General features: G+C 52.3%; 3 protein-coding genes across 6 annotated transcripts; 1 reads left to right on the top strand and 2 right to left on the bottom strand.

The window, feature by feature from the left end:
- Window positions 1-605: 605 nt before the first annotated feature.
- Window positions 606-6,452, top strand: LOC116239233 (myogenesis regulating glycosidase). Its single transcript, XM_090131821.1, has 2 exons — window positions 606-972; window positions 3,729-6,452. The coding sequence occupies exon 2, from the start codon at window positions 3,771-3,773 to the stop codon at window positions 5,865-5,867; it is 2,097 nt and encodes a 698-aa protein (XP_089987947.1). The 5' UTR covers window positions 606-972; window positions 3,729-3,770; the 3' UTR covers window positions 5,868-6,452.
- A 2,771-nt stretch (window positions 6,453-9,223) lies between these two features.
- On the bottom strand, window positions 9,224-21,284 carry LOC149913150 (alpha-galactosidase MYORG-like). Its single transcript, XM_090132277.1, has 2 exons — window positions 21,194-21,284; window positions 9,224-15,004 (listed from the first exon to the last, which is right to left on the bottom strand). Exon 2 carries the CDS (start codon window positions 14,875-14,877, stop codon window positions 12,841-12,843), a length of 2,037 nt encoding a protein of 678 aa, XP_089988403.1. The 5' UTR covers window positions 14,878-15,004; window positions 21,194-21,284; the 3' UTR covers window positions 9,224-12,840.
- A 634-nt stretch (window positions 21,285-21,918) lies between these two features.
- Window positions 21,919-26,983, bottom strand: SPMIP6 (sperm microtubule inner protein 6). Of its 4 annotated transcripts, none has more exons than XM_031609287.2 (7): window positions 26,696-26,980; window positions 24,734-24,881; window positions 24,034-24,146; window positions 23,842-23,917; window positions 23,510-23,723; window positions 23,207-23,296; window positions 21,919-22,066 (listed from the first exon to the last, which is right to left on the bottom strand). In XM_031609287.2, the coding sequence occupies exons 1-7, from the start codon at window positions 26,831-26,833 to the stop codon at window positions 21,964-21,966; spliced, it is 882 nt and encodes a 293-aa protein (XP_031465147.1). In that variant the 5' UTR covers window positions 26,834-26,980; the 3' UTR covers window positions 21,919-21,963. The 4 variants fall into 4 exon arrangements, with proteins under 4 accessions (XP_031465147.1, XP_031465148.1, XP_031465146.1 ...); XM_031609288.2 differs by having other exon boundaries at window positions 23,515-23,723; XM_031609286.2 differs by lacking the exon at window positions 21,919-22,066 and adding an exon at window positions 22,387-22,590 and having other exon boundaries at window positions 26,696-26,983.
- Window positions 26,984-27,137: the final 154 nt, after the last annotated feature.

Below are 27,137 nucleotides of genomic sequence, written 5' to 3'. Positions count from 1 at the left end.
CGCTGTGACATTGTGACACTGAGGCATCCTTCCTCCTTGTGGGGGAATTGGTCCAGATGACCTGCAATAGTCCCTACTAACTCAAATTATTCTGTGATTCTATGATTCTATTCCATGGAGCATTTGAGCCTCTGGCTCATCGTTACAAGTAAATAGCAAGCAGAAGTGAGAGCCTACAAGCTGTTTTGCCTCAAGGAGAGCAGGCAGGGCTTCCCCTCCAAACAGAGCCTCCACGGAGCTCAGGTCTGGATGCTAGGAAATCCAGACCAGAGCCAGCTCCTGGCTTATTCCTTCATCTGGTGCCAGCTCAGCGCACCGACTCTCTCAGAGCGGCTGGGTACACTCCCCTTCCCCACCGGGAACCTCCAGAGCTCCCAGTATTTCCTCACACCCGGGCCTGCCCGGCAAGGACCGTTCTGGAGGACGTCCCTGCGGCACCCAGGTCGGTCTGGCTCGGCAGATGGAGCTGCTCCCCAAGGATGCAGGGGAACGCTGGGCTCAGACACCGCTTAAAGCAGAGCCCTGCGCTGAGCAAGGAAATTATTTCTGCATTTTCTTTCTGCCGAATGGGGAAGGAGGGGTTTGTTTCAATGAGAACTGAACGACTGTGCAGCAAACTGCTCCATTCCCATACGCGAGGGGCTCTGAGGAACGGAAAGCTCTAAGAAGTATTTCTGCTCCAGACGTGACCTGGTCTCGCCTGGCTCTAGGGGGAGTGTTTGCAAAGGCACGAGCCAGCAGCGATCACAGTGAGACGAGCTATCAGCTCTCGGTGCAGCAGGCAGCGCAGCGACATCAGCGCCCATTCCCCGTGCACAGACCTCCCGCAGCCCTTGGCAATGCCTGCGTCCCCGGCGGGTCCCTTCTCGCTAAGTTTTGCTGGTTTTGTAGCTAAGCTGCGCGATAGCCCTGACCTTCCCTCGCTCTCCTTCTCCGCCTGCAGCGACAGCGGAACCTCTTCTCTCGCAGCAAGTAAGCGCACAGGGAGCGGGGTCAAACTTGATCGGGCAGCCCTAAATCCCAGCACGGGCAGCATTCCGCGTGTGCCGGCTGGAAGATGGAAACTGAAGAGAACTGCGTTCTGCTTGGGGTGTGTTTGGTGTAGAGAAGTCCTACTTCGAGCAGCTGAAGTGGGGCTGGTGAATAATTTGTTCTTGAAGAGCTAATAGAGCAATGGTTTGTTTATGAGTGTGACTTACAGCTAGCTACCGATGGCTCTTCTGGCCAGAATGTGCTGTATACTCTGCCTGCAGGTGCCTGACAGCAGTGCTGTGGTGTCTTCATAATCCTTTATAAATGGATTCTTCACATAATAAACATTCCCCTTAGTTAAATATGGGATTATTTCATGTCAGGAGGTTCACTCCCCCTGCACCAGGAACAGGCAAACACAACTGAGAGCTCCTTCCCTGCACTGTGAAGCCCCAAAGCCCAGGTTTAGGTATCATATGGCTGAGACATGAGCTGAGACATGAGCTGAGACCTGGCATACTCATGCCATGTGTGCCAAGTGCTCAGCAGCATTGCAAGGGGCAGAAGTCTGTGGGTGCACCAAGGTGTAGGTGTGTGGCTCTCTTCTCCCTGTGTGTTGTGTGCTTCATCCCCTGATGCCCTTTAACTCCTGTTTAAGAGGGTCTAAAGTCCTGTCTCAGTTTCTGCTTGCAAGGGTGGCAGCTATGTCAATGTTTAATCTGCACACATTAAGGGCTGCTTGTATCCTCGGGGCTCCTTGTGGAGGACAGCAGAACAGCTGATGTGGCAGTGCTCAGTAAACCAGCCCAAATGAAGCGCAAGTATGCCCATGGTCTGCTCTGCCCTCCCACTGTATCTGTGTACTGGGTTTGGCTCCTTGAGGAGTACAGGGAAGGGAAGAAAAGGGAACAAAAGAAAAGGGAAGAAAAGGGAAGAAAAGGGAAGAGAAGAGCAGGAGGAGAGAAAGGAGAGGAGAGGAGAGGAGAGGAGAGGAGAGGAGAGGAGAGGAGAGGAGAGGAGAGGAGAGGAGAGGAGAGGAGAGGAGAGGAGAGGAGAGGAGAGGAGAGGAGAGGAGAGGAGAGGAGAGGAGAGGAGAGGAGAGGAGAGGAGAGGACAGGGTAAGGCAGGCAAGGCAAGGGGAGGGGAGGGGAAGAAAAAGAAAAAAGGAGGAAGTCCTAAAATCCCTTTTCCCCTTTCTTTTTTTCTCTCTGAAAAGCGGTGGAGTTCATCTTAGAGAAATCCCAGCTAGCAGGCGGGTTGGGAGGGCAAGAAGTGGAAGGAAGGAGGAAGAAGAAAACTCAAGGGCGGCAACTCAGAGCTGAGTACACAAAAACATCTTCAAAGCAAGGAGCTTGTTTTTCAAACACACCATGGTTTCGCTGGAAACAACCCGAGCTGAGCCGGGAGCGGGGCCAATCCCAGGGCTGCTGCCAGCCCCGAGCCCTGGCAGCGCGCCCTAGTGTGCGTGTAACCCAACCTGTACCCAAACTGCCCCCATCCCACACCGAGACCAGGCTGCTACCTCTTTGGGGCACTACGACCTTTCTTTTTCCTATTTTCTGCAGTCCCTTCCCAAATGAAGGGTTCCACAACAGCGATATTTGCCCATGATGCTTTTATCTGTTCTGGCTCTTTTTCAGAGCCAAGCATTGCTCATCCTGACAGCTTGCTGGAAAAATACCCCAGTGTCTCCTTTTGGTGACAGGGAGGCTGCTGTGATCAATACCAAACACAGTGACCTCTGGTATTTCTAATGGCTCCCTGGGTAGCTAATCATCTCCATATACTTAGGTACTGATGTCACAGCAGTGCGGGTAAATATTCCCGACATATATTGCTGGGGAATGCTGTGCTAAGCAAGATGAATTTCTTTCTTCTTTCCCTCCATACACTCTGCTTCTGCAAATTTGGGGTCCTGAGGGTGCATCAGACTGCACAGATCCCCAGACTTGTGTCATCTGCTCCATCTTCTGCCATTTTTGCTGCCTGCCACTGGATGCTTTTTCAGATGCTGGGATCTTGGCAGCTCTTGATACAGCTGAGCTGTGTATGGCATTACTGTGCATTTCTTGACAAACTAAGGTTTTTGGCTTTTTTTTTTTCTGGTCTAGCAACAATTCCAGTCTAAAACCATAATCACAAACTCTGTGCCTACATATGTTCCACCCCTTTTGCAGCATGGATTCTGGCTTGGTGTAAGATACGTGCCCTGGGAGTTACACGACTTTAAAAGGACAAGAAATGGTGGATTGGATGAAGGGAAATATCCTTTTCCCCAGGTGGAGTGAGATGGGTTGGTGACATGCTGTGTGACAGCAGTGCTCTGCATTCTCTATACAAAGATGGGAAAACCTGGCAGAACAAACATTCCATATAAAAACACAAAAATTTTGATCAAACTGTGTTGTCCAGCCACAATCCCCAGCCCTTCTCCTCAGCCCTGCTCTCTGGACTCTCTGGACAGGATGCAATATGGTCACAGCCAGGTGATAGTCATAGGAATTCTGGCATCACCCCACTCCAAAAAAACTCAGCTCAGCAACCTGCGAGCAGGCTGCAACAGCGCAGAGCAAAGAGAGCTGGAGCCACAGGGCTGGAGATCCACAAGGATCTGGGGCTGTTACAAAGAGTTAGTTCCCTATTTTCACTGTTTATTATCCTCTGTTTTGTAAACGAACACAGCAGATATGAGTGAAGAAGTTTGGAAAGGAGAATGGCACCACTTTCACACAGTATTGTGGCTCTTCTTTCAACAGGAATAGAAAAAAATAAGCAGCAAGGTTCCTAACCAAGGCGTCATGGAAAGTCAGATTACGCACCGCAAAGAAAAACATGGAAAAATTCAAGAAGGAGAGGACAAAGAAACCCATTGGACCAGAAACTTCACGCCGGTGAAGCAGAAGCCATCCAAGGAGTTGAGGCCCATGCTGGGGGCCGTCACGCTGGGCCTCATCCTGTTCATCGCGGCGGTGGTGGCCTGGTGCTACTACACGGTGTCCCTGCGGAAGGCGGAGCGGCTCAAGACGGAGCTGATGGAGCTGCGGGCGGATGGCTTCGTCATCAGGAACCAGCACGGGGAGGCGGTGTTCCGGCTGGCGTTCCGCTCGGGGAGCCTGGACCTGGAGTCGTGCTCCAAGGAGGGCGAGATCCTGAGCTGCACGCGCTCGGACCGGGGGCCGCTCAACTTCTTCATCCAGACGGTGAAGCCCAAGGACACGGTGATGTGCTACCGCGTGCGCTGGGAGGAGCTGGCGGCCGGCCCGGCGGTGGAGCACACCATGTTCTGGGAGGACGCCCACTGGTACGGGGGCTCGGAGATGAGCACCCAGCACTGGCCCATCCGCCTGGCGGGCTTCCAGGAGCCCGTGCCCTACGTCACCAGCGACGTCTACTCTTTCCGCGACAGCTTCGGGGGCATCCTGGAGCGCTACTGGCTCTCCTCCAAGGCGGCGGCCATCAAGATCAACGACTCGGTGCCCTTCCACCTGGGCTTCAACGCCACCGAGCGCTCCCTCTTCTTCCAGGCCCGCTACAAGGACTCTCCCTACAAGCCCCCGCCGGGGCAGCAGCCCTTCCCCGAGCTGAGCTACCGGGTGTGCGTGGGCTCCGACGTCACCTCCATCCACAAGTACATGGTGCGCAGGTACTTCAACAAGCCCTCCAAGATCCCTGCTGAGAACGCCTTCCGATACCCCATCTGGTCCACGTGGGCCCTCTACAAAAAAGATATTGATCAGGATAAAGTTCTACATTTTGCAAGAAACATTAAGAAATACCGTTTCAACTGCAGCCACATTGAAATTGATGACATGTACACACAGGCCTATGGGGACTTTGACTTTGACCCTGTCAAGTTCCCCAATGTGACTGAAATGTTTGCAAAACTGAGGGAAGATGGGTTTAAGGTCACTCTGTGGATTCATCCCTTCATACATGTGGATTCTTCAAATTTTGGTGTGGGGATTGAGCGTCAGCTCTTCATCAAGGAGCCCTCGGGGCGGCTGCCAGCCATGGTGGAGTGGTGGAATGGCATTGGAGCCATCCTGGACTTTACCAACCCGGCAGCCCGAGACTGGTTCCAGAGTCACCTGCGCCAGCTCCGTCACAAGTACGGCATCTCCTCCTTCAAATTTGATGCAGGTGAGACCAGCTACCTGCCCAAGCAGTTCAGCACCTTCCGGCCTCTCTCCGACCCCAGCATCTGGTCCCGGCGCTACACCGAGATGGCCATCCCCTTCTACGAGCTGGCTGAGGTGCGGGTGGGCTACCAGTCGCAGAACATCTCCTGCTTCTTCCGCATCATTGACCGTGACTCTGTGTGGGGCTATGAGCTTGGCCTCAAGTCTCTCATCCCTACAGTGCTCACCATCAGCATGCTGGGCTATCCATTTGTATTGCCAGATATGATTGGAGGAAACTTCCTCCCCAACAAGACGGACGGAGCAGTTGAGATCCCGGACTGGGAGCTGTACATCCGATGGCTGGAGCTGTCGGCCTTCATGCCCTCCATGCAGTTCTCCATCCCACCGTGGCTCTACGACAAGGAGGTGGTGGAGATCGCGCAGAAGTTCATGGAGCTCCACGAGTCACTGGTGGCCCCGCTGCTGCTGGAGCTGGCCGGGGAGGTGACCGACACGGGAGACCCCATCATCCGGCCCATCTGGTGGATCTCGCCCCGCGACGAGGCCACGCACCGCATCGACTCGCAGTTCCTCATTGGGGACACCCTCATGGTGGCTCCCGTGCTGGAGATGGGCAAGCAGGAGCGCGACGTCTACCTGCCGGCGGGCAAATGGCGCAGCTACAAGGGGGAACTCTTTGAGAAGACGCCAGTGCTGCTCACGGACTATCCTGTCGACCTGGACGAGGTTGCCTATTTCCTCTGGGTTTCCTAACTGGCTCCTCCACCTGCTTTACGACGGCTTTGTGGACTAGTGAACACTATTTGAATGACCTCAGAATTTTAATAGTTTTTGAAGTAGAAATGTATAATCATTTAAGTAAGAAGAAATATGGTCACCTCTCTTAGTGTTGCTATTGCAGTGGAGTAACTTAATTCAACATATTGGATGTACATCTTGTTTCTTTCTCTTCGAAAGTGTAGTGATGGAGATTCTCCCCTTCTAATATTTTCTCATCGAGAAAGGCCATGCATATTATATGGACATTTGTCAGTGGTTTACAGGCAGTTGTACTGCAGTTGTTCCCATAAGATGCTTGTAACCTCCATTTGCTTAGTGGAGTAGGCAGTTGAAGCAGAGAACTTTCTTAAAAAGAAAAAAATAAAAATAAAAAAACCCACGATTAACCCAAAGGGGGTGGCTCCAAATTTTCATCCTGTATATCAGATGGGTGCTGAAGCAAGGTGAGTTTCCATTTCCTCGGATGAGGTTATCCAAGATAGCAGAAAGAAGCTTTAGCACTTCTTAATACTGTGGCAATCATCTCTTCCTATTAATGAAATAAATTATTGAGAAACATGTCTCTGTTGTGTATTCAGACAAGTCTGCAAGCATTTGATGAAGTCTCAGTAGCAGTCAAGACTAAAAACTAGCAGTAAGTCATGCATGGGTGAAGACCATTAAAGGCATCTGTTTGTGTTTTGCGGCCTGGGTTAGATCTCAAGGTTGCAGTCTAACCACCACAAAGATTGCAGGTGAAGACTTGGTGAAGTCTCCCACTCCCATAACATGAGCAGAGAAGATTTCATTGAGCCAGCATCCCACAGACATGACTTCTCCTGGATGAAGGCATCTCAACAGCACCCATGAGCTTGGGGAAAGTGGGCTACCTCTGAAATGCCCTCCACTCTCAGTTCATTCTTACTTATTTCTAAGCTAAGAGAAATTTAAATGTGACATGACTGAGACGTTTAGGAGAGTCCTGGGGTCTCTGGGCTGAGATGTTCCTTCCCAAAGCAACGGGCAGTTTCCTTCCCTAACCTTGATGGGCTGCTAGAGGCACCTGAAAAGTAAAGCTGTGCTTGGCCCAAACAAGAAGATAACCTCTTTCTTTAGAGATCTGCTCTGGAGCTGGTTGATGTTATGAGCTTATGTGGGACTTGAGAGCAGCACAGTCACTCCGGAGCTTGTTTGATGCTCAGGCTCCACGGCCTCACCAATGGGTCTGTCATGCTGCAGGATTGGGAACCAACACTCAGATTCATGTTGGTATGTGGGGTCACTGGCTTCCTCCCATGAGCTCTGGGGACAGAATGGTCTTAGTGAGCCCCAGCCAAGCTCCTCTGGCTGTTGATTCAGTAAGAAAAAAATTGAGGTTTTCTGTGGTGCTCACCCAAACCTTGCTGGTGCCCATGGTGGGAAGCTGGGTTCCAGCCTCCTCATGCAGCATCCCTGCCCCATATCTGTGTGCTCTGGTGCACAGTCACGGGTCTGCTGCTCTCCTGAATCACAGGCTGGGGAAAAAAAAAAAAAGCATCTTCAAGTATACTGTAGCTCCTGGGGATGATTCAGGCTGCTCTACCCTTAGCAGATCTCCCTCAGGGAGAGTTCAAGCCTGTTTGGCTGCAGAAATCCCTCTCCAAATCCCCATCCCTATATGCTCTCCTCCTGTGCCTGTCCTTGTTGAGATGTGCACTGCTGGAGGAACATCTGGTTTTCCTCACAACGCCTCAGTCTCTGTTGTTTTTTAGCATTCCCAGCTCTGAGCAAGCACTGTGTTTGCTGCAGGGACTGGTGACGCGGGAACATCACTCACCCCAGGCTGCCTTTATGCTTTTATTTTTGGAGGGGATGTTCATTATCCTTGATATTAGATGATAGCTGAGCTACAAATCACCCATCCCCAGTAGCAAAAAATAGAAAAAAACAGTCCCTGTCTTTTTCTGCTTGGTTGGATTTAGCATGGCCCAGCCCAGCATGACAGTTTTCCTGGACTCTGGGACTGGTTGTGATGGAGGAGGATGTTTTTTCCCTAAGGTTGCCAGACTGGCTGCACAATCAAAGGGAATCTGTTGCTGTCAGCTTGTCCTTTCATCCTTTCATCACAGCTCTCCACAGACCTGTGCTGTTTTTTGTCTTTTTTTTTTTTTTTTTACTTATTTTTCTTCTTTTTACAAAAAGCTGTGATCTTGTGCAGGGCTGGACCCATAGGCAACATTGGTTTGAAATGCACTGAGCTTTTGCCAAAACCTCAGTGGGATTTGGAGTTGACCATTAACACTCCTCCCTGCTCCCTGCACAGCTCTCAATGTATTTTTGAGTGCTGCCTGGAGCATGGTTTGGCATCATCCCATGATCAGCAGGGTCCAATTCACACTTAGCTGGGACCCTGAACAAACAGACTCCATGCAGCTGGTGAGCCTCATGCACGCTTACTGGACACAGCTGCAGATTTTAGGAAGATGCAAAATAACCCAACAAAAACCCCACCCAAACCCCCCAGATGCTAGGAAGGACTCCTGCAATACTGGTAGTCTATTAGAAGCTGGATCCAGCCTGTCACAGGGCTCCAGCTTCACTCCCACAAGCATCAATCTGGTGCACAGATGCTTCTCACACCTGAGGGAGAAGGCAAAGTATTGAGAAAATGTATTTTTATTGCAAAATCAGTATGACAAAGCCCCCCTCATTTGAGCCATATATGTTGTCTGGTGCCGGTGATGTCTGGGTGCCGCAAAGCAGGCTTTGGCTCATACAGTAAGGTGCTGGGAGAGGAGGAAAAATATTATTCGGGGTGGGGCAAAGCAGGCTCTTAGTGACTTTCATAGGTCTGTTTCTGGTGCTCATACAGCCACAAACATCTACCTGGCCCCTCTGCCCTGCCAGAGCAGTGTGGGAAGGGGACCTGGGGACAGCAGGACAGACAGAGTGACTTCCTGGGGCACATGCTGGAAGCAGCAAGCAGCCTCCCTTTCTTCATCACCTGCACACAGACCCACAGATCTTCTGTAAAACCCCAGGTCCTCCCCGACGCTGGCACTGGACAACACATTTGGGGGTAATCAGCAGAAATAAGGGCACCACTGTCTGGTGTGATGCAGCAGCAGGACTCAGGGAGGGTGGTTTATGATCCATCCCAGCCTGTGCTGAGGGAGGGGGCACTTTTAGCCCATCTAAGCAGAATGCTGTCAGCTTGTCACTTTTAAACACCCATCAAAGCTTCAGAACACAAGCAGTAAGTACAATAAATAAATCCACAGCCTCAACTCTAATTTCAATGAAGCCTGGGGTGGAAAAAAGCCCCAAACCTACCACCACACTTGGAATAAACAGACAACAGTTAAACTTCATTTTGTTTTCCAAAGTTTTTTATCAATCAAGGCAATTCAAGTTACAGTTCTGTTTTCATAACAATTAGAATTAGAAAAGTGGTTAAAAATGATCCCACCAGCACTGCAGTCCAACTCAGGAAAGCATGTGAAATCCAACCACCCACTAAAGCTGACACATGACAAAATAAACTTCAAAACCCAATCCCATGGGCATCATGCTGACCTGCTGCTCCTCACCACCTGCTAGTGCTGACTGAACCAATCCCCATCACCTGTTTTGAGGCTTTTCCTTGGCTGAGTTAACCTGGTTTTGGACAGTGACCCAGTGCGTAGCCCAGAGAAACCTCTCTGGGTATTGGTTCCCAAAATGTCCATGCACATAGAGCTTGTGATCTGCAAAGGGATCTGCAAAGCTCTTAGGGATGCTTGACCTGGGCTGCAGCATAGTGTTAGTGGTTTTGGTAAAAAGTGTGATGGAGAGAGCATCAGTAGCTTATGAGATAGCTTGAGGGAGCATTGCTGACCCTGTCCCCAAAAAGGCCTGGTGCCATGGACCCAGGAAGTGACAGTCAGATGAGCCCTTGCTCCAGGGCTTCATCCCTGCTCTCCTCCCAGCTTCCCCCTCCTACTAGCTGGAGCACTGAATGGCCATGACCACTTCTGCCCTAACCACAGCATTTAGAAAAATAAGGTTACTCTATAATCTTACTCATTCACAACTAGTTAATAAACACCTTTGACAATAAAACTCTTTCTTTTGAAGGGAGGGGAAGGAGGACAGTGGTCTAACGGAGATTTTCCCTCCTGACAGAGCCCTGTTGAATTTTGGTGCTTTCCTGGCACAAAGCTGCTGGGGTGCAGCCACACAGGACTTTAAGATCCCATGTGGGAGATGGAGAGGTCAGCTCGGCCTCGTCGAGTCTCGACTTGTTGATAATGAGGCTCTGGAAAGGAGACAGAGGGTCTGAATAAACAGGGGTGTTTTGTACCTAGCCATAAGATAAACTTTCTGCTGATTACGAAAACTTGTTATGGAATTTGCTTGCTTTCTAGCCAATTGATTGTTAGTGGAAATATACTGACTATGTGTGTTAGAATATAAAAAGCTTGCTTTATAAACTAGAAATAGAGACATATATCATGACCATGATCATTACAGCAATAAAGAAATCTTCCTGGCAAGAGAACCCTGTGTCATGTGGCTAACTCACAAGAATCCAGTCTGACAGCCAGTCTGCCACCACGACCCGACCCATAAGGTCCAGCTGCAGCACCAGACTCTGCCTCCTTCAGCAGCTGGCACCTGATTGACCTGAGCTGAGGGATGGAAGCAGTGGACACGAGCTTTCCCCATCTGCTCCCACGCAAAGTATAATAGATTTTACTGACTTCTAAGAGGGGACCAAGGCACTCATGCAGTTCCTGCCATCATTTTCACAGTAAAGGGATTCTGTTAGGAAGGCTAAACCTTGTCAGAGTGTGTTTGTAGCCTGGAAAGCCACTGTTACTTGTACTGGGGCCATAGAGCAAACCTGAGCCCTCCACAGCTAAAAGCCACAAGAAACAGGCTTAGGGGCTGAGCCTGGAACTTGCCTGTGCTCCTGCTGGACCTGACGATTCCCCTGAGACTGGTTTTGAGGCCAAAACAAAATGACACAGAGCAGATCCAATCAGACATCAGGTTGGTTCCAAAGAGGTACAGACTCACAAAATGGCTGAGGTTGGAAGGGACCTCTGGAGGCCTCAAGCAGGGGTCACCTCGAGCAGGTTGCCCAGGACCTTGTCCAGACAGCTTCTGAAGATCTCCAAGGACAGCATTCATCACACTGAACATTCTCACTTCCTTCCTAACTGTAAAAACACTTTAGATATTGCTCCCAACACCTGAGTTTCCACTTGTGGACACTATCACAACCCATAGGTGCATCTCCTTTTCTGCCTCCTGCAAACCCAAAGGCAGTTGGTCTTAGAGAAAGACCATCACTGGTATCCAACTCTACCCAAAAAGCTGCTCCATCTCCCTAGGTAGTGGATTCACTCCTGGATCCAGTCCCGTAAGAAGACCTGCAGTTGCTGTGCTCTCCTTGCCCCTTGTCTTCCCAGACAATGTGGCTCAGTTCCGAGCAGGCATGTTAAAAATGAATGGGCTGAGAGATGCCAGCAGCCAGGGCACAGCTGGGAAAGTCCTGCCCCAGAGAACAGGCCTGCCAGACTGCAACCCTGCTTGTGGTTGCTTAGAGTGGAGATTGCCCGTGTCTCTGTAAGTGCATCTTCCTGAACAAAACCAAATGGGAAAGCTGGGAAAGCATCCACAAAAAAGGAGGAGGGAGAAATGCTGAGAAAATCCCCACACAGGCAATGGGAGGGACATGAGCCAGTCTAACCCATCCTAGTGCTGGGGACTGCGGGTACAGGAACACGTCACCCCACGTCCCCTCCAGAAACCTCCGACAACAAGCCCAAAAGCTGAAGAAGCCCCCTGCATCTTCATGAAGGAGAGAAGGGCTGCTTCAGAAAAGCTCTACAGAACATTATCATTTCTCTAACTCCAACCCGAAACGGAGATGGATATTAGCTTAATTTCATGCTCCATGAGAACATTTTCTTGGGTGCAGCGAGAACACCCACTGGCACAAAACCATCAATGCAAAAGCTGGTGCTTTTCACCCACCAGCAAGCTGGCTAGCAGCAAACATTACATCCATGACTTGTGTCGCTTGCAAGAACCTGCTGTTCCCAGGGAAGCGGCACACAGACCCTTAGAGATCAGCTTCAGGCAGTCCTTCTGCCAGCAACAAACCTAAAAGCTCATCTGTCCTAAAAAAAAAAAAAAGAAAAGAATACCTGGTACTGTCCTGGAACAAAGCAGGACCATAATGTGTTAAGAAGATTGATTGGGCACGCTGGTATGAATGGTGCTACTACAGAAAAAGCAGTAATAACACCCAAGGCGAAACACACAGGCAAGAGCCTTGCAGCAGCATCAGAGGGGCGAGGAGGTGGAATGCAAGCAATATCGCAAGCAATACGTAGTCTGTTCAACTGAAATAATTGCATGTCACGCAAGTAACCTGACCTGCCTCATACCCGAGAAAATGGGCAAGTGTTAGTCCACTGCCATGCGACAGGGGGGGGAAATAAATCTGTATATGTATCTCTATATAATCTAATTTGTTGGCTGCTCTTAAAAAAGTCTTTTTAAATATACTTGCCATATTAGAAAACTTAAGGCAGGCTGTGCTGTAGCAACCCTCCCACATCACACACCCCCTAGTCAGTGCTGAATGCTCCCATGGGACAAGAAATGCTCCCACAAGGCACTAACCAAACCTCACCTCATAAAATCCTACGGAACCAAAAAGATATTAGGTTTGACTGCATGACAACTCAGTCTTCACAAATAAAGAGAAAACTCTGCCTACTACAGCCCAACTGCAGCCTCCCACCTGCACCAAATAAAAAACAATACATCACCTTCCTCCAAAAACAAGAACAAAAAAATCCCCAAAGAGAACGAAGTCTATTTAATACACTTCCACAATCCCAGTCCCAAATAAAATGTGCAATTAGAATTATTATTTGTTAAAAAGTTGTAGCATAAGGCATGGTTTTCCCAAAGCAGGTGGAGGAGCCGGTTAGGAAACCCAGAGGAAATAGGCGACCTCGTCCAGGTCGACAGGATAGTCCGTGAGCAGCACTGGCGTCTTCTCAAAGAGTTCCCCCTTGTAGCTGCGCCATTTGCCCGCCGGCAGGTAGACGTCGCGCTCCTGCTTGCCCATCTCCAGCACGGGAGCCACCATGAGGGTGTCCCCAATGAGGAACTGCGAGTCGATGCGGTGCGTGGCCTCGTCGCGGGGCGAGATCCACCAGATGGGCCGGATGATGGGGTCTCCCGTGTCGGTCACCTCCCCGGCCAGCTCCAGCAGCAGCGGGGCCACCAGTGACTCGTGGAGCTCCGTGAACTTCTGCGCGATCTCCACCACCTCCTTGTCGTAGAGCCACGGTGGGATGGAGAACTGCATGGAGGGCATGAAGGCCGACAGCTCCAGCCATCGGATGTACAGCTCCCGGTCCGGGATCTCAACTGCTCCGTCCGTCTTGTTGGGGAGGAAGTTTCCTCCAATCATGTCAGCAGAAATAAAGGGGTAGCCCAGCATGCTGATGGTGAGCACTGTAGGGATGAGAGACTTGAGGCCAAGCTCATAGCCCCACACAGAGTCGCGGTCAATGATGCGGAAGAAGCAGGAGATGTTCTGCGACTGGTAGCCCACCCGTACCTCAGCCAGCTCGTAGAAGGGGATGGCCATCTCGGTGTAGCGCCGGGACCAGATGCTGGGGTCGGAGAGAGGCCGGAAGGTGCTGAACTGCTTGGGCAGGTAGCTGGTCTCACCTGCATCAAATTTGAAGGAGGAGATGCCGTACTTGTGACGGAGCTGGCGCAGGTGACTCTGGAACCAGTCTCGGGCTGCCGGGTTGGTAAAGTCCAGGATGGCTCCAATGCCATTCCACCACTCCACCATGGCTGGCAGCCGCCCCGAGGGCTCCTTGATGAAGAGCTGACGCTCAATCCCCACACCAAAATTTGAGGAATTATAGTTTATGAAAGGGTGGGTCCACAAAGTGACCTTAAACCCATCTTCCCTCAGTTTTGCAAACATCTCAGTCACATTGGGGAACTTGACAGGGTCAAAGTCAAAGTCCCCATAGGCCTGTGTGTACATGTCATCAATTTCAATGTGGCTGCAGTTGAAACGGTATTTCTTTATTTTTTCAGCAAATCGCAAGAGTTTATCCTGATCAATATCGTTCTTGTAGAGGGCCCACGTGGACCAGATGGGGTATCGGAAGGCGTTCTCAGCAGGGATCTTGGAGGGCTTGTTGAAGTACCTGCGCACCATGTACTTGTGGATGGAGGTGACGTCGGAGCCCACGCACACCCGGTAGCTCAGCTCGGGGAAGGGCTGCTGCCCCGGCGGGGGCTTGTAGGGAGAGTCCTTGTAGCGGGCCTGGAAGAAGAGGGAGCGCTCGGTGGCGTTGAAGCCCAGGTGGAAGGGCACCGAGTCGTTGATCTTGATGGCCGCCGCCTTGGAGGAGAGCCAGTAGCGCTCCAGGATGCCCCCGAAGCTGTCGCGGAAAGAGTAGACGTCGCTGGTGACGTAGGGCACGGGCTCCTGGAAGCCCGCCAGGCGGATGGGCCAGTGCTGGGTGCTCATCTCCGAGCCCCCGTACCAGTGGGCGTCCTCCCAGAACATGGTGTGCTCCACCGCCGGGCCGGCCGCCAGCTCCTCCCAGCGCACGCGGTAGCACATCACCGTGTCCTTGGGCTTCACCGTCTGGATGAAGAAGTTGAGCGGCCCCCGGTCCGAGCGCGTGCAGCTCAGGATCTCGCCCTCCTTGGAGCACGACTCCAGGTCCAGGCTCCCCGAGCGGAATGCCAGCCGGAACACCGCCTCCCCGTGCTGGTTCCTGATGACGAAGCCATCCGCCCGCAGCTCCATCAGCTCCGTCTTGAGCCGCTCCGCCTTCCGCAGGGACACCGTGTAGTAGCACCAGGCCACCACCGCCGCGATGAACAGGATGAGGCCCAGCGTGACGGCCCCCAGCATGGGCCTCAACTCCTTGGATGGCTTCTGCTTCACCGGTGTGAAGTTTTCAGGCAGGAAAGTGTACATGGCACTTGTTTTCTCTATCACTTCTTGCAGAGGAGTGGGAAGAAAGTTGTCTCCACAGCCAGGTTGGGATTCTCAGGAGAAGAAAACAGAGAGTTCCCACCTCCACTGAGACCCAGAGCACACATCTCTGAAAAAGAAGAGGATAAATATAGTCTGGGAAGAACCTCTGAACCAAGGGATCACTTGTCACCTGCTCTCTGTCTCAATTTCGCTGCTGTCATTGCCCCCACACTGTCAGCTGGATGTGCTGCATGCAGAGTGGCATCCACAGCCCCAAAACAGCCCGCAGACGACACGCCAGGATCCCAGCCTGGAAACACCCAAGCAGCATGTGCCTAAGCTTCTTGGCTGCAGCCTGCTCCCCTGTACATGGCCCCAGGAAGGAGGCTGCTCAGAGAGCCAAGAGCTGAGTCGCTTTCCCTGTGCTGTGGGACCAGCCAAGGCACTGCGCTGTGGGTTCAGAGTCGAAAAGTGAAGCAAGGACATGGAAAGTGAGGAGCAAAACCAGGCAAAGGAGGATCAGGGGCGGAGAGGAGCCACGGAGCTGCTGGCGTATACCAGCCCCAGGATGCTGGGCTGTAGCAGGGGCTTGGTACAGGCAAGGGTGGGACTAAACAACTTCCTTTGCCTCCTCCAGCCCATCACAGGTGGAATGCCCCAGGACTAGCAGCAGGGCAGCCCAGCTGCTGATCTTCCTGGGGATGTAGCCTGTGGGGAAAAACAGCAACCTGAGGATCTCCGAAGCCCTCTGCTCCAAGCAGGCATGCTCAGGTGTGAGCCTGAACAGTTGGTCTCTGGAACATGCACCACACTCAGGATGTGTCTTATAGCAGCAGCTGGGGCAGATCTTGCAGCTGGGAATATTTTTCTTGCAAGAAGGACGATCAGAGAGCAGACTGCCAGGCAGAGTTGCAAGGACAGAGTACAACACAGACACAGGATTTCTGGGGCAGGAGCTGCAGCAAAGGAAGGATGGGATGCAGCTGCACAGTATGAGTGCTGGAGTGGCCATGTCAACCTTCCGCTGGGTGCCTGTGACTTTCCAGGCTGCCAGACGCTTTAAATGGGATTACAGCAGCATTAGGAAGCGATTAGCAAGAGTGGGTGGTAGGTTGAGCTAAATGACCTGTACCGCAGCCAAGTCCCATTGAGCCTTTACACAGACAGAAGCAGCTCTGGCCACCCTGCCTTTGTCACCCTGGGCAAGATGCTGCCTGCAGGAGGGGATGGGGGCGCATCCCCCTGCACACGTAATGCACAGCCAGCTGAGCCCAGCCACCAGAAAATGGGCAATAGAGAAATTGGGCAAAAGAGATGCTGGTAGAAGATCCCGCACTGGCATTAAGCCATGCTCCTATATCAACACCTCTGGTGTTAGAGTTAGACATAACCAATAGAGCTGAGCAATGCCACAGGGACACTGTGATGCCCAGCCTGGAGTTGCTTCCCTGCTGCCCATCTCCACCAGCTTGGGCATCCACAGCAGGCAAGAGGTTGCTGCCAGCACCAAACAACACATGCTGCTGGTGCACATAGCTGTGCGTGCTTCTGGACCTACAAATGTGTGAGCATAGCCCAAACGACTCCCTCCCTCTCCGCACTGGGGAGTTCTTGGATGCCAGTGACAGATCTACTGCTATCAGAGACAAGGCTGAGCCTTGTATGGGCGCTATCTTGGGAGGTTTGAGAGGGGAGGAAAGAAAATGCATCCACCCAGAGAGCAGAACTGGTAAATTATTTGGGGAAAAGGATTTTTGGAACCTGTCGTGTTTCCTGAGAGAGAGGAAATAAATGGCTTTTTCTTTCCTAGGTCTCTTCCGGGGTTTTACGCTCCAGAAATGGCTGATTCTGCCACTCTATTCCCACTCCACTTAAAACTGAGAGCAGCAAAGCAGTCCCCTGCTCCAGGGGCTCTCTGGATTGTCATCACCCTCTCAGGAGGTTGGTTTATTATTTATGAACCACTTTGAATCTGCTCTATTTTTAGGCCATTTCTTTTTCCCCCTCCATGGGTTGGAATTTGTGACGCGCAAGGAGGAACCAGCATTGCTGCTGCCACTCAGGAGTGAAGCAATGCAGTTTGCAGGAGAGGTTTTACACCCAATCTGCCTTGCAGTGGTTTGCAACCCTGCGTCCAAGCCAGCAGATGCAATCCAGTCCATGTGTTCAGCCTGCCTGTGGGCCTGGTGCACTGAAATGGGGATGCAAAGGATAGCAGTGCAGGGACAGCTGGCAGTGGCACAGCATCAGTGACTGACTCAGGGAGCCAAAATGCTTACATGCTTACAGGATAGTGGCAAAGCCAACACAACAGCTAAGCCAACCTCTGCGGCTTGGCTCAGGCAGCCCTCCATGCAGGCAGCCCACCGTCCTGCATCTGTCCCACTGCAGAGGATGATAATTTGTACATGCTGTCAGTAGACAGCACCCAAAAATGCTGAGTGGCACCATGCAAAGACTCTCAGACCCCAAAAACCAGCTGCAACTCAGAACCCACCAGCATCATTTCTGGCATCAAATGTTCATGGTGAGAGCAAATCTGCAGAGCCAAGGTAGCTGAGAAATGATTTTGCAGCCTTGGGACAGCAGAACTGTGCCACGTAGGGCCTTACTCTGTGCCTGGCCCAGCACCTCCCGGGTTTTGTTAACACAACGTGCAACTCTCCAGCCTGTGATTAGTCCCAGAGCAAAGTCTTCCAGGCATCCCCAAGATAAAGCCTTCACCTCACATGCAGAGAGCTGCCTGCACACGCAAAGCCTCTTTCAACATATTTTGGAATGCGACCTTGTTGTTTTGCTTCAAGATGACATTGCTGTGACCTCCAGCTCCTCTAAAAAAAGAAAACAGGCAGGGAGGACAGCAAAGACAAGCAGTGTGCTAGCAGCTTGCTGTGATGAAGCCTCCCAGCTGAACCAAAGCAAAGCTTTTTCTTTCTCATTCCATGGAAACAGCCAGTCACCGTGCCTTGATCAGAGATGAAAGCGCAGCATTCAAGCAGGACACACTTTATGGAGTAAAAATAAAAATCCCTTTTTTGATCAGTTCTATTTTTACCGATATAGCCACTGAATGTGGGCTGCGAGACCCACAGCACCATTAACCCCAGCACCTTTGTAATGAGGTCATTCGTTTAAAAATGGTCACCTTCATCAGACCAGTCCCTATTGCCCCAAATTGTCAGCTCTGAACTGTGCTGGCACCAAGTCTGTGCCAACACCCTGCACTGATTTCCCAGGTCTGTATGCCAGGAATCTATACCCAAAGGGTTTAAGGTGCCACTACCTCCACAAACACCTGGCAGGGGTTGAGCAGATGGAACACCACAGTCTTCACCACGAAGCATTTCCAGTCCTTAAAAGAGCAGCAAAATAGGGTAGTGAAAAGGAAAACGATCTCTACAAAGTGTCTACAGGGAAAAAAATGCTACTGAATGCATGGAGCCTTTGACTCGCTAAAGGAACTTTGCAGTCTGCCAGCTGCAAATCTGAAAGGGGGTGGGATGAGCAAATTCTTCTGCATATTAAGTTTATCCAGCACTTTGGGTGAAATTGCTGTCCCATCTGATGGGAGATAGGAGGCAGGGGGACTCATGGTGGGGGCTTGGCTGCTCCATGGACACACTCCTCACAGTGGCATCAACTTGTCCCCTGTCCTGAAGTCACCGTGGGGCCCTGGGTTTGTCCCCACAGGATACAAGCCACTCCTAAGTCAGCCTGGGGAGACACTGGTCCCCAAGCAGTCACAGGGACAGCCAGAGCATCCTTTCCAGGGTGCCCAAAAATGCCTGGTTTGAGGTATTCACAGGAGCTGTCACTTTGCAGGAGAGAAGTGACAGCTACCTCCCTGCTTCTGGGATGGCACTCCATGTCAGCCCACAGCCACGCAGCCATCATCACACCAGGCTGTGGGGTACAGACAGCTCATCCCAGAGGGGACATGGCACATTGCAAGCACCTGCAAGTTCACTGCCTCCTGGGGCAGAAATCCACACTGCTCCTGTGTCCCCAGCTGCCCTATCCTCCCCACAGCACTGGCAGGTTTCAGGGCACGACAAGCTGTGCTCCAGGCAGGCTGTAAGCAGCACATGCCTGCAGGCAGGAGGAAGGGACCCGCACATCACTGGCTTGTCACTGTCACAGGTGTGTTCTCTCCAGCACCATGATGGCAGCGTGCAGCCAGCCCTCAGGCCATGGTGGCAGCCACATGCATTGTGGTGGCACAGGGTGAGGAGGGGGGGACACTGCTGGCACAGACAGATGTCAGAGTGGGATTTGGGCTCACCACTCATCTTCCTGCAGCAGGAGAAGAAGGGATGGCAAACAATCACCCCACCTGCACTCAGAGGTTTCAAGAAGCAGAAAGAAAAAAAAAAATCCAATACCAAATTTATAAACAAACAAACAGAACAAACATTATTTTTATTGTTTTCCCTCTAAAGTCTAAACACAGCCATGATTCAGCACTATCACAGTGCTGCCTCAAGCAAAAGGAAACAACCAACCCCTCTGCTGCTGTTTGCACCAGGCACCTCGAGGATAAACCCCAAAGTGTGTGTAGAGAGCTCACCAGAAAAGGGCAGAAATGCTGCCAGGACATTGCACAGTCTGCAGAAATGGGCTGCAACATCCCCTCTGCTTAAACATTTCCTTAAATATTTCCACCTGTATTGCAGGAATTGGTACTCTGCAGCTCAGCTACGCTTCTTAAAGCTGCCTGCATCAAGTGATGCTCCAAACCCAATTAAACACCTCATGGGTGTTTGACCAGGTCTGCCACACAAAAAACCCCACAGTGAGTCAACCTTGGCAGGGAATGTCTTAATATTTAATACACCTGACAATTCCCTCTTCACAACATCCTCTTCCTTTGTTCTTTGCTGTGTGCTAATTGGTAAGATGAAGTTTTAATAGGCTGTTTTTTAGCTGCATGCAGGCAGCACAGCACAGCCAGCTCACGCCTCAACCACGCCCACTCACACTGCCCAAATTTCCCCAGGATGCCGAACTCACAGGCCCACAATTCGAGGGAAAGGAGAACTGAACAAACCTGTCCCCAAAAGCCTTGAAGGTACAAATGCCTTACAAAGTGGCTGTGGGTCTGTGAGACCAAACGCTGTGCAGGCAGCCAGCCATGCTGCTCTCCTGCTTCCTCACAGGGATCCCTGCTGGCGGCAGCAGCTCCATCAGACTCAGCACAGCATCACCCTCTGCCAAAGGGGAATGTGAGTGATGGCTGCAACAACCTCATGTGTGTGACCCAGGGCCCCAGCTCCTGCTGCACTGGGTCCGCATTTTGTTTCTTTTCCCCCTCATAGTGTGGTTTGATGAACACAGCCCTCCCAAACAAGATGCAGCTGTGTCCATAGTGTATGAAAACAGGGACAAAACCCATCCCCATAGAATCAGAATGCAGCTGGAAGGGATCCCACGAGGATCACCAAGTCGAGCTCCTGGTTCCACAAAGCAACAGCCAAACCCAATGTCTGCAAGCAGTGTCCCAACGCTGTGTGAGCTCCGGCAGCTCAGTGCCGTGCCTGCTGCCCTGGGCAGGCTGTTCCATGCCCACCACTGGTGCAGAGCCTTTCCCCAACCCCCGGCCCTCCCGTAGCACAGCTCCATGCCGTTCCCTCGGGCCCTGTCGCTGTCACACAGAGCAGAGCTCAGCGCTGCCCTCCATCAGCTCCCCTCGGCTCCTCTGCTCTGTGCCCAGCACACCCAGGACCCCCAGCCGCTCCCGTGCCCCACCAGCACCGCCGCCCTCTCCCCAGCGCACGACACCTCACCCGGGAGAACGGCCCTCAGCAGGACCCAGTTCCCCCCCAGAGCTCATTTCAGCCCCCCAAGCGCCTCCACGTCCCCGAGGCCCCGTCCCAACCCGTGCTGAGGTCGCACCCCGTTCCCAGCCGCCCTGCGGCGCTGAGGTCCCGCTGCGAACGCACGGCGCCGTGCCGGGCACGGTGAGCAAACGTCAGCACGGCGGGAGCCGAAACCCGAGCCCACCCCAACACCCAACCGCTACGATGCGATACGGGGGAGGAAACGGGAGCCCCTGGCACAGCCTCTGCAATTTTCCAGCCCTCGGGTCCAGCGGGCTGCCCCGCTGGCGACACGGCACGCGAATGCGCGCCCTTCAGCCCCGCACAGCAGCCCGAGAAGGGAAGCAGAGGAATCGCTGCGGGCTCCGCCGCCCCACGCCGCTGCTGGCACCTGCCGGGGGAGGGAGGGAGGCGAGGAGGGGCTGTCCCCGAGCCCACCGAGGACACCCGCGCCCCAACCGGGCACCCCAAACCCGCAGCCCCGCAGCCCGCACACTTACGCGCAGCCCCGGGCCATGGCAGGGCTCCCTGCAGCGGCACTACCGCCTCTCGCCGCGGTTCCGGGGCTGGGAGGAACCGGAGAGCCCGCCCCGGCCCGCCCGGCCCTGCCCCCGGCCCGCCCCGCTGCCCCGGCCCGCCCCGAGCTCCGTGCCGGCGGTGCCCGCGGCGCTGAGGCTGCGGCTCGGGGTGGCGGTGCTGCCCGCTGGAGCGGGGCTCCCTGTTCCTCATTCATCAAACACCTTCCTGAATTACCCGCCTTCTTTCATCAGACGTCGCTCGCAGCCCCTCCTCCCTTGTTTAGCCCCGCGCTGGGGGATCTCATCAGCCCTGTGCCTGGATAACTTGGCAAAAGAAAGCGTGCCCGGAGCGAAGGGGTGGATGGCTGCTTCTATTTCTGGAGGTGTCACTATGCCCCGAAAGCTCTTGCGTGCTTCGGTCTGCAGCTTGCGTTAATAGCTCCTGAATATCATAGAACCGTAGAATCCTGTAAAGCCTTGGGTTCCTTGGAAAGGAGCTCAAAGCCCCCCCACCCCCACCCCCTGCCGTGGGCTGGTTGCCCCCACTGCTCAGGCTGCCCAGGGCCCCATCCAACCCGGCCTTGAGCACCTCCAGGGATGGGGCACCCATAACCAAGGTTTGTCCAATTGTAGCCCAAGGTCACAACATTTACTGGTCTCTCCTTTGCAGGGAGTTCCTCATTCTGTAGGAAAGGAGCTGCCAGGGGTGGTTGCCCAAAGTGGTTTTATTGAGAACTCATCTTCACTTTCCACTAAGGTGCAGGTGCGTGGTACATCTCTGAGGTGAACTCGGGGTGGATGGTGTAGCTGCCTCTCTGCACTCCTCCCAGCTTCTTGAAGTGGCTGGAGTCCCACCTAGGAGAGGAGGCATGCGGTGCTACATGGGCAGGACAAAACTCTGCTTCTGGCTGCCGGCGCCGCAGAGACAAGCACTGCCCACACAGCCTCCCATCCTCTATCAGCACCTCTGGGCGCTGAGGCCGAGCAGCGGAGCTGAAGATCCCTGGCATTGCCATCTCAGTGAGGTCTCTCCCTGCCACTCCCACTCCTTGCACTGTCATTTTCCTAAAACCTTAATTTCCAGATCCATGTGAGTCCAAGAAAATGCACCTTATTCTCAGTGGAGAAGACTTTGAGAATCATCTCACCAGGGCTTGGGCGTGCAGACAGCTGTGGAGACTTCAGGGCTCCTTGTTTGTTCTTGTTTGTTTTCAGTTTCTGGTCTCAGAAATTCAAGGCCAATCATTTTCTGCAAGCCTAACTCCTAATTTTGGATCACAGGCAGTTGGTGCAGTAACACAGTGACAACTAAGCTGGAGAACAGCCTCCTCTCTCCCTTGGCTGCTTCCCTGAGCTCTGTTCTAGGGAAAAAACTGCCTCTGCAGTGGAAAGATACCAAAGACAAACACACAGGGATTAAGGACCTGTGTGTTTGTCTTTGGGTGAAGGACATGGCTAATTACTGTGTGAAGGGCAGCATGACTGGGGAACGGCTCCTTGGATGAGAAAATAGGCGATGGCAGAAAGCACAAGAGTTGCACAGGCAGCACTAATGTGGCACCAAAATCTGCTTGGTGCTAAGCCATGTACAGCCAGATTTAGGGGCACCACCAAGAGTTTGGATGCTGTGCAGTCCCAAGGACCTCAGGATGCGATCAAGCACAGCAACACCTGCCCTTGAGGGATGAAATTTAGTGGCTTCTGTTTCACAGATGGCAATAATGTGCTCCAGCTCAGCACCATAATTGTGCCTGCTCTGCCTGATTGTGGCCTACTTAATCTGTAAGATGGAGGAACTTGTTACTGACTGCATGACCACCATAATGGGATCCACTACCCCTCAGGATCTGCTTTTTGTACCATCGCCCCCAAAACAATCCTCTGAGCAATTTTGCATCAAACCCTAACAGGAAGGGACCTAGCTCTTTGCTGGTGTTAGGTAGAATAATAGCTTTGCACCAGGGCAACCTGCCCTTGGCTGTAATCTGTTCATACCTAGGGCTCATACATGGGTATGATGGCTGGGGGTGATGTGTAGGTGCACAGAACGTCACCATAGGGCTGTAATTGCAACATGGGATGCTCCTGCAAGAGACAAGAGGCAGAGTGAGTGATGGTCCTTAGAGGGCATGTTTTTCCCAACCCACTCAACCCAGCTCATCTCAACCAACTGATCTCATCCTAACCCACCCAATACAACTCATCTCACTTCAACCCAGCTCATTTGAATCCAAGCCATCCCAATCCAAACCGGCACACTCACTGATCCATTCATAGCCTATCCCAGCCCAGATCAACCTTACAGTCCGTTCTGCTAGCGCATGGAGATGCCTCCTGATGGCAGGGTCCCCATCGACATAGTAGTCCATCCCTCGCAGGCAGTAGTGGCGACCAGAGCATGGGCTGTAATAGCCCTGGAAGGGTCTCCTCCCTGACATAGTGTACACAGGCTGCAGGGATGGTGGTGAGAGCCGCGACAGCCTGCGCAGCATGTCACCAACCACCTCCCTCTCTGCAAGCAGAAGGACAGAGAGGGTAGCAAAAAGGAGGAGCAGGCATCTGTTCAACCAGATGGCCACTGGCATGGCACAGGCGCAGCTACAGCTGGAGCTCTGGAGGAGGGCAGTTACCATATTGGTTGAGGCAGGCGGGTTTCGGGGGGTATGGCACAGGTATGCTTTGAAGAAAAGTCTCCATTCTCTTCTCCTGCAAGGAGTGATTGCAGCCTTTGCAGCATTGCCACCATTTTACTGCAGAACCCAGGGCACTGATGGCACCTGAGGTTGCTCCAGTTTTGCAGGGTAAAAGGGGCCAGGTCCTACCTTGGGTGGCAGGGGGAGGTAGGTGCTGTACTTGTTCCAGGCTGCACTATTGTAGGGACCTGCTCGCCAGGTGATGTATTTGTCCTCATTGACAAAAACTGGGCAGTATTTCTCTGAAATGAGAAACAGGCAGGACTGGCCTGTGGGGCAGGTGGCTGCTGGTTGGGTCAGGGGTGTGTGACACAGATGGAACATCCCAGCTGCTCTCTGAGTCTCACAGATACAACACCACGGGTTCAGGGGCACTTCAGAGGTGCTGCTGCTGGGGTCCTTGTTAAGGGCCACCAGGACCTTCAGAGGTGTGGCTGCCACCACCTCCATTCCGCTGATAAGAGACAATGGAGGCAGGGTGAATGGTGTCTCTGAAAATGAAGGAGGACATGTCCATTCCAGCTCAACCCAACTCATCCCAACCCAGCCCTGGTTGGGATGTGTCCTTCAGGCATCACTGACCACCAGTAGATGTTGAGGGGCTACCAGTGGGGTGAGCCCAAGAGACCTCAACATGGGGATGTTGACAGGTGGTTACAGCAAAGCCGCAAGCACAGATGGCAAGTGAGGGCCACTCTGTCACCACTGGGAAATGCAGAACATAAAAGGAGGGGTGGGCAGAGTTGCTGGCAGCTGGCAGCTCCCTGTCTTGTGGCTCTCAGTGATGTGCCCTGTGTGACAGAGGGGGACAGATGGGAACTTGCAGTACCTTCAGGTTTGGTCAGCCAATACTTCTCGGGCCAGTAAGCAGTGGGGTCAATGGCATTCCGGTACAAATACTCCTGCATCACAGCCTTAATCAGCTTCTCAGGCTGACCTTGGTGAGACATGTTTTGCTCCTGGGGCATTGTTAATCCCTAAAGACAGTGGAGAGTGAGGTGAGATACCCAGGTGATGCACCTGCCTTTATCAGCACTGGGGAATGTGGCAAAGCCAATTACTGATTATCAGGCAGGACCTAAAACTGGAGACATGCCCCCAAAACTCACTGAGAGGGTGAATATCTGCATAGAGGGTGTGTGCTAGGGATAGAGAGTGGCTGGGTACCACTACCTCTTCTCCTTTGCATTTGTGGGGTCTGGGACATCCAGGTGCTTTGCAAAGCAGAGGATGGTGTGGGGACAACAGGGCCACTATGTATAAGGCCAGCAGAGGTAGGGAAAGGAGCTGTGGGATAAAGCCCTGCAGCTGGCAGAGACCAAGAGGGCTGGGGTGTGCAGGGATGCCCGGGCTGCAGGAGATGCTTCTGTCCCTTCGTAGCTGTGACATCCTTCTCCATGCCCTCTGCTGGCTCTCTAATTATAACACACATATTAATGCTGCAAGAGATAACCCATTTTGTGGTGTGCTTCACATCAGAGCCTGCCTGCTGGCTAGATTGTGTGGGGAGAACTGTATGGCTGTGGACCACAGGGATCCCCCTCACAAGATCGTGTCTCAGGGGTCTGTGCCCCTCCAGGAGCAGGGCTGGGAGATGTTCTGCCACACTCAGGACTGGGCAAGCCTCAGGGCTGTGAGCTGGGGCACCCATCTGTCCCCATCACAACCATGTCACCTGGATGCTCTGCCTCATTTTCCCCTTCCCAGTGGGTGCATTCTGAAACCTGCTGATGGCCAGGAATTGTGTGAGAGCTTGTGCTTGTCTGCCCCGTAAGTGCACTCCACAGACACACACCACACCCAGGGGACAAGAAATGTGGAAAGTGAAAATGTTGTTTCTGCATTGAATGTTGAAAAGGGAAATTGATCTAAAGAAGTAAGCTGTAGCATATCCTTAGAAATAGCTGATGTGAAAAGTAGAAATCCCATATACATATTAGTAACATATTTTAGAAACATAGATACCGAACTACATAACAAATTCTTTCTCACAAAGCTGCAATAGACTTTAAATGTCCTAAACAATGTAGGTGTAGTATTCTGAACTAGGAAACATATTGTAAGGCTGTTCATTAGGCCAGCAGAAGTGAAATACATTTAACAAGCTTTCAAGGAGTCAGGGCCTTTACACAAAGCAGAACTGTCCCATGCTGCAGGAATGTTAGGATGCCATAGGCAGGCTCCAAGACACTGCCCTCTATCCTCCTTCCAAGCTTATCTCTATGCAAGGACAGATGGATGGCCAGAACAATGACCCAGTGTAAAGGACACAAATGCCAGGGGGTAATTAAACAATTAAGAGGTTATGTTTATGTTGTAAAGCAGGCATCTGAAAGTTATGACCAGATGTTTGTTAAGAAAACAATAGAAGGCAATTAACCAATGAAGATATTTGTGTTTGGGTGGCAAGGATTTGTGTTTACTTGGTATTTGTATGATTAGTGAAGCGCTATGAAAGAGTGTGAACCTGCAGTACGCAGCCAGTGAAAAACCAGGGGAGAAAGAGATAAGCATCAGGCAACAGGGGATAAAAGATAGAACATTGTTTTCTGGGTGCTCTCCTGCTTGCAGGAGGCAATTGTGAATAAAATCTGCTTTATCAGAGATACAATCCTGGAAAATTATTTGGATATTTCCAACAGAAACCACAAGCACAGACATACTGCTGACCAGGGAACACGAGCATTCCCTGATATGGAGAGTGAGGCACCCCATGAGTTCCCCTATGCTACCCCTCACCCAGCCCCCAGCATCCTCAACCAGGTAAGGGAAGAAACCCTGAGGCTATTACCTGGGTCACAAATTTGTTTTCTCTCCATAGCTGCATTGGAGCCTTCTCATAGATGGACTTTTTCATGGAGCATGGTGGCCGGTAAGCATCAGTGTAGGTGCTGACAGGAGTCTTGTGCTTTTGGGCAAAGAGGAACATGGTGCTGCAGCCACAGGGATGCTGGGTCCTGGTGGTTCTTGGGGAGGCTCAGAGGCACTGCACAGGGCTGGAGTCTTCCAGCCCACACGGACCAGTGTGGGAACTTGTGTGGAAAGGGAATGGGGCCCAGGTGGCTCTGTTCTGGAGGCTCCTGGTGGTGTTTATGTCATCGGTGACATCACAGTGTGGGAGAAGGGAGATTTGGATGCATTCTGTCAGTGCTATGGTGTGTTCCAAAGGACACCAAGTCCTGGAGTGGTGCTCAGTAACAGCTCCCTGCAACCCTGCATTCCTCCCAATGTCC

This window comes from Phasianus colchicus, chromosome Z (assembly GCF_987193195.1).
Source record: "Phasianus colchicus chromosome Z, bPhaCol1.hap1.1, whole genome shotgun sequence".
Taxonomy (NCBI): Eukaryota; Metazoa; Chordata; class Aves; order Galliformes; family Phasianidae; genus Phasianus; species Phasianus colchicus.
The sequence above is the reverse complement of the archived record's forward strand: the minus strand, read 5'-3'. Positions and strand labels throughout refer to the sequence as shown.